The 5721-nt window shown below is 39.0% G+C and overlaps 1 protein-coding gene across 1 annotated transcript; it reads left to right on the top strand.

Moving 5' to 3' along the window:
* The first annotated feature begins 1965 nt into the window (after window positions 1-1965).
* On the top strand, window positions 1966-4147 carry fam181a (family with sequence similarity 181 member A). The gene is made up of 2 exons (XM_088648577.1): window positions 1966-2434; window positions 2843-4147. Exon 2 carries the CDS (start codon window positions 2913-2915, stop codon window positions 3792-3794), a length of 882 nt encoding a protein of 293 aa, XP_088504703.1. The 5' UTR covers window positions 1966-2434; window positions 2843-2912; the 3' UTR covers window positions 3795-4147.
* The last annotated feature ends 1574 nt before the right edge of the window (window positions 4148-5721 follow it).

Here is a 5721-nt window from a genome sequence, read left to right as displayed (position 1 = left end):
GTACACTGTAACCTGTTATGGAGCACAGAACCTTTCCTCAAGCTGAATGCCACATTATTTTATTATTTGTAGGAAATGCAGCTCTTATGATAATATTATGTACTGTGTATTAGTTTCACAAGATGATGCAACAGAGAATTATCATACAGGAAAAAGAAATACACCAATAATTTTGCAGCAGCATTTTAATGCATTTTTCTTCAAACTTAAAGCTTGAAATCTTAATGAGCACTCCCCTACCAAAATATCAAATGGCATATTCAATAGGAGTGACCCATACCGTCCATATTAGAGGGAATGTGCCTATCTATGGTATATCCCATGATTCCCAAGGATTGTGCAATAATAGTACACCAGACCATTGTCTGTGTAAAAGGAGGCTGTTGTATATGATCTCACAAGAAGCAGAACTGCTGGTGCATGTGCATTTGCTGCAGACAACAGCAGACCTGGCTAATTTGTCAATTCAGGCAGCCTCAAGAGGTTACAAGTATGTCTGGTTAATGAAAAACAATGATGTTCTACTGTACCTTTACCATATCTATTTGTGTTTTTTGCATATAGTAATAAAGCAGCTGATAATATTCTCTTAACAGCATCCATTTTAAGTGAAGGCATAATTTTATCAGTTTCTGATTCATTCTGCTTTTCCACAGTATTTACTATTTGAGATAAAAAAAATGTATTCTTACATTTTTAGGGAATAGGTGAATACACATTTCAGGTACCTACCAAACCGGTAATAAACACCAACCACTTAAAGTTTTCGATCTAAACTTCAGATGTATAGCTCAATAAATTTTACTGTACAGTATGTGTTAAAAGTGGGCAATGTGAAAACAACTGCACATAATAAACAAAGCAATACAAAAAAGAACGTTTTGTCTCATAGTAAAAGACGCACACGGCTGCACAATTGTTTTATTCTGTCAGACGGAGAGTAGTCGGAGGTGGAAGTCTCACTGCAGTCTGCAGTTCTTTTTAGCCCAGAAGTGACGCGCGAACAGCAGCCTGTTATATCGCACACCGCGTCCACTTGTGTTAACGACGCTGTTGGCGCTTCTGTTTTGGGGGTTACTTCGTTAACCTGTCCATCTCAGTCCCGGTTTTCCGAGATGTTGCTGAGCCAGTGAAGCAGAAAAGACATCGGGTTTTACAGATCTCGTGTAGCACACGCAGGTTTTACTGATTTTTGTCTACATTTGTTTTTACCGACAAAATAAACTGACTACATTTTTGAAGTAATGAAGGGAACGTGAGTGCGGTTGAGTTTGAAGTTTGAACGTGGAGGCGGCGGGGGGTCCTGAGGTGCACGGGCATGAGCCTAGGGTTACCTAGAAAAATGGTTTTCACGCATCTGAGTGCCACCTCGCCGTGCCAAGCCTGAGAGGTTTGGGGAGGGGGTGTTTGGGACCTTTTTTTCTCAATAAGGGGATGGAGCTCAATTAGCATTTCACAAGTCTTTTCCCCCTTTTCTATTGCTACCTTCCCTGCAGAGCCCATGCTTTCTCCAAGGGATTGTCCTGTTTTTGGCCCTCGTCGGCGTTGGCAGGGTGACAGTAGTCGAGTGTGCAAACTTGTGCTATTGTCCCCGGGCCAGAGGGAGCCATGGAGACCCCACTAATATGACACAGGAAAATGTTTGCTGATGGCAATTCTATGGGCTTTGTCCAACTCTCTTTCTCCATCATGACGACTCGATTTAAGTCTCTAACTGTTTGACTACAAATGCAAAAGTGCTATCCAACTCCTCTCCCTTTGTCCCACGAGGTTTGAATGAGTAATTCAGCCTTTGTGTGGCTCGATTGAGGGGGCAAACATAAAGACAAGATTCTTGAGCGTTCAAGCCCCCTTTCCATGGATATCCGCACATCTCTTTAGAGTTTTTTTTTTTCAATCCCTACTTCTTCTGACATCACTCTTGGGGGAAAAAAAGAGGTCCAGATCAGAACAGTTAAGAGTAGCCTAGCCTGAGCTCTAAAAACTGGCATTGTCTAGCGGCATTGAAGCATGCCTGCTGCCAGCCTCCAGACAGACTTAAGTTATATCCAGGAATAAAAGATTTAAGTAGTCTTCGCGCACCGTCAGTATAAGACGTTAAGACGTTTTAGACTCCTCAGGAAAAAAGGCAGTGGACTGGGGGGTGTGGGAAGACTAAGGTAGAATGGAGGGAATAGTTGCAAAGAAATATTGCATCTATTAGCTGCTTTTCTAGCGATGTTTCTATGACAACAATTTGCGATGTTAAAGAATGTGATACAGGGGAGCTCAGTGCCTGATTGGGGTGTATTGTGTAGGGAAAGGAGGTCGCTGATTGGTCTGAAGAAAGCACCATAACTACGCGCAGTTTATATTCATTCAGCTTGCTCGAGTGCTAAAACTTTTCTAGAGAAGAGGTTCTGCTGGAATACCATCACTTCAGTAGACTCACTAGGTAAGTAATATCACTGCCAAGCCAAGAAAAGGATCCAATATCAGCATTTTGATTAAATTTTGATTCAAATTTTGAATTGGATTTTATTTCATGATTTGTATTTTATTGTATATCATTATTTATTTAAAAAAATATTGAACCTTTTAAAATCATCATCTTTACCGCAAATGCTGTGGACTGCCTCACTCTCAAACTATATTTGAATGTAATGCAGTACATTGATTATATATTGTATACTGTATATATAAATTGAGACATCCTGTAAAGACATCAATTACTTTTAAATAACTCTGATGGGTCTTGTGCATTCTCTCTTTATATAAATAACACTTGAAATGTCTTGCAAGATTTTTATAGATAATTTTATAGTACATGTAGGAAAACGTCCTTTCCCCTTGTCTTTCACAGGTAATGATGCTAGAAAAGGAGTACGAAATGCTTGTGGAGTAATTAAGGTTTCAGACCTCAGGATGTAATAATGGCATGCACCGACAGTGAGGTTAAAACTTTACTGAATTTTGTAAATTTGGCGTCCAGTGATATCAAGGCTGCTTTGGATAAATCGGCCCCATGCAGGCGCTCGGTGGACCACAGGAAATACCTGCAGAAACAGCTCAAACGTTTTTCTCAGAAATATTCAAGGATCCCCAGATGCCAGTCTTACAGAACAAGCGAATCGGGCATCGGAAAAGCTCTGGAGGATAAGTCTGGCACTTACCCCCTGGAAACGGTGAATCGGAATCTCAGTTTGGCACATTTAAGTGAAAAAATTGGGTCTGATCTGAGATGTGATGACACGGTCAAGCCGAATCCGAACTCTGCACACGAAAAAAACTACAGCAGGCAGGACCAGGTGCCAATGAGGAAACGACAGCTTCCTGCTTCTTTTTGGGAGGAACCGAGGTCTTCCAAAAGCAAGCATGAGACTTTTCAAGCAGTTTGGCGGAAGAACCAAGCAGTCGGGGGTAGTGGGTTGTCAGGTTCAGTGGAACAAATAAGAAAGAAATGCTCCGAGGGACCTAAGACGAATTCGGTGCATATCAATCGACAGAGTGTGGCAGAGAAGGAACCTCTGACGGTGGAGATGACATCCCTAACTGGGAGTGCGAGTCTTTGCGGCTGCTGTCCATTTCAGTACCACGGACAACACGTCTACCAAAGCCATATAGTATTACCGCAGTCAGGGTTTTCTGATTCGAGTATGTGGGGGAAACCTTCTGTTGCGCAAACAGAGGGCCTTGACAGCTGCAAGGATGTTGCAATAAATGGACAGAAGAGCCACACGCACGTTGTAGTGAAGCCCATCCCGACTAAACCGACAGTCCCGTCGCCTATTTTCAGTGTGTTTGGATTTATTTAAGCACTAAACACGGTAACGGTACGTGTGTAAAGTAAACTTTAAAAACGTGATAAGCACATTGTATAAATAAATATCCAAGTGAAATGATTTATTATTTTTGTAATGGGACCTTTCTGAGAGTAGCTTATTTATTTGAGAAGCACAAGTAGCTGTTTTTGTTCTGATAGGTTATTAAACGTTTGACATTAACCCGTAAGATTAAATGTTTAAAAGGCACTTAAGCGAAACGAAGGAAAAGAAAACTCAAACTCTTGGACCACACTTGTAGATTAGTGGAAATCTTATGAACCTGTAAATCTATCGGTGTTACCTTGCATTTAATAAACTTCTTCTGAAATACAAACGGAATAAAACCTATTTGATGTTACATTTTGACAATATAACCATGCTGTGTGTCTGAGTGAACGCTATTGCTAAAGTTTGATCATCATAGGTGAAACAAGGAATAATACTCTAGAAAAGATCACTAAAGTTTCCACATGCTACATACAGTAGGTCATTTCAACATTAGAGATAATTTCTGAATGTCCTGTATTCACGGTTTACACGTTAGAAATAACAAATATTTTTAAGTGCTGTACAGTATATTGCTAATACCTATTGTAACTCAAATTTTAAGAAAGTCCAGAGAGAAAAAGAGCATAATTAGAATCAAGACAGACAATTAAGATTTTAACAGTCCAGACTTGGTGTGAAAATAAAATCAATAACATTTTTCGAAATATTCGGTTTATGAAGAGTTACATGCGTTGCTCTGGTATACAATACGCCTTGCCTGTTTCCTGCCAGTTTTGCAATACGTTGGGTTTTTTTTCTATACAAATTCACAAATAGGTTGATAAACAAGAGGATTAGTGAAATTGTATTAAAGCCGATAATATTTTAACACTAACGAATTATTTGCAAAACAAATACATTTCGAGCACCAATATGTGGCGAATATCTGGTGACATTAATGAACTGTTTTGTGAAGATATTTCCTAGCGTCTCGACACTCGCGTTTTCCTGATAGAAGATTGCTAATTGCTGTCTTTGGGAATTGAAGTGGGCCCAAACTGTAGGCTATACGGTAACTCACTCTGCCAACAACACCAAAGGGGTTGACATTTCCAACTCTGTAAACAACCGAGATCTGTGGACTCTCGTTCTCAGTGTAACATCAACACAGGTTTTATATTTATGTTGCTGTTAAAGGTATACCTTTATTACTATAAACCCTTGTACATTTTATATATTGTTTGACATAAACACTTGAAAAGTTCATTCCTATGGACCCTAGCAATAGTTACAGGCTACCCTGTAACTATTTTTAAAAGTATTTTACACAGTAATATGAATAAATAAACCATCACAATTCTTTTTTATCACATGTTCATTGTAGCTTCTGTATTCCTTTGTCACTTGTTCATTTACAGGTATGTAAGAATTGAGGGGTTTATCTTTTATTTGAAAGTCACTATACCTTTGTGTCAGTTAAAGTAATCTAATATAATCTAAGTGAACATTTTATAATGTCTGTGAATCTATGACAATCTCTTTCCCCCTGCACAGGAATCTCATTTTCATAGTGACATCTGTTAAAAAAGACAGGGAAAGTGTGCTCTCCTAGTGTATGTCCTACTTCTATATGATACCTGCTATTGTTCAGAGATTTCATTTCAGTGTCCTAATGAGGTCCAAATTTGTTAAATCACATCACAAAGTAAACAAAATGTTCCTCCTTATTTCAATTCCACCTGAATGGAATTTACTATTCAGTGCCTGTTTTCCTATTTTTCAGTATACATGAGATAATGAATTGATATGTAGTTTTTGCTATGCCTACTTTCCAAATTTAGGAATTTCACGGGTAATTTGTATGTAATTGCTGACATCAATCTCCTACAGTGATAATGTATGACACATATAAAGCCTTTCCATGCTGGAG

The sequence above is a fragment of the Lepisosteus platostomus genome, chromosome 10 (genome assembly GCF_059453375.1).
Source record: "Lepisosteus platostomus isolate fLepPlt1 chromosome 10, fLepPlt1.hap1, whole genome shotgun sequence".
NCBI classification, from domain to species: Eukaryota; Metazoa; Chordata; class Actinopteri; order Semionotiformes; family Lepisosteidae; genus Lepisosteus; species Lepisosteus platostomus.
This window is presented reverse-complemented; position numbering and strand designations above follow the sequence as displayed.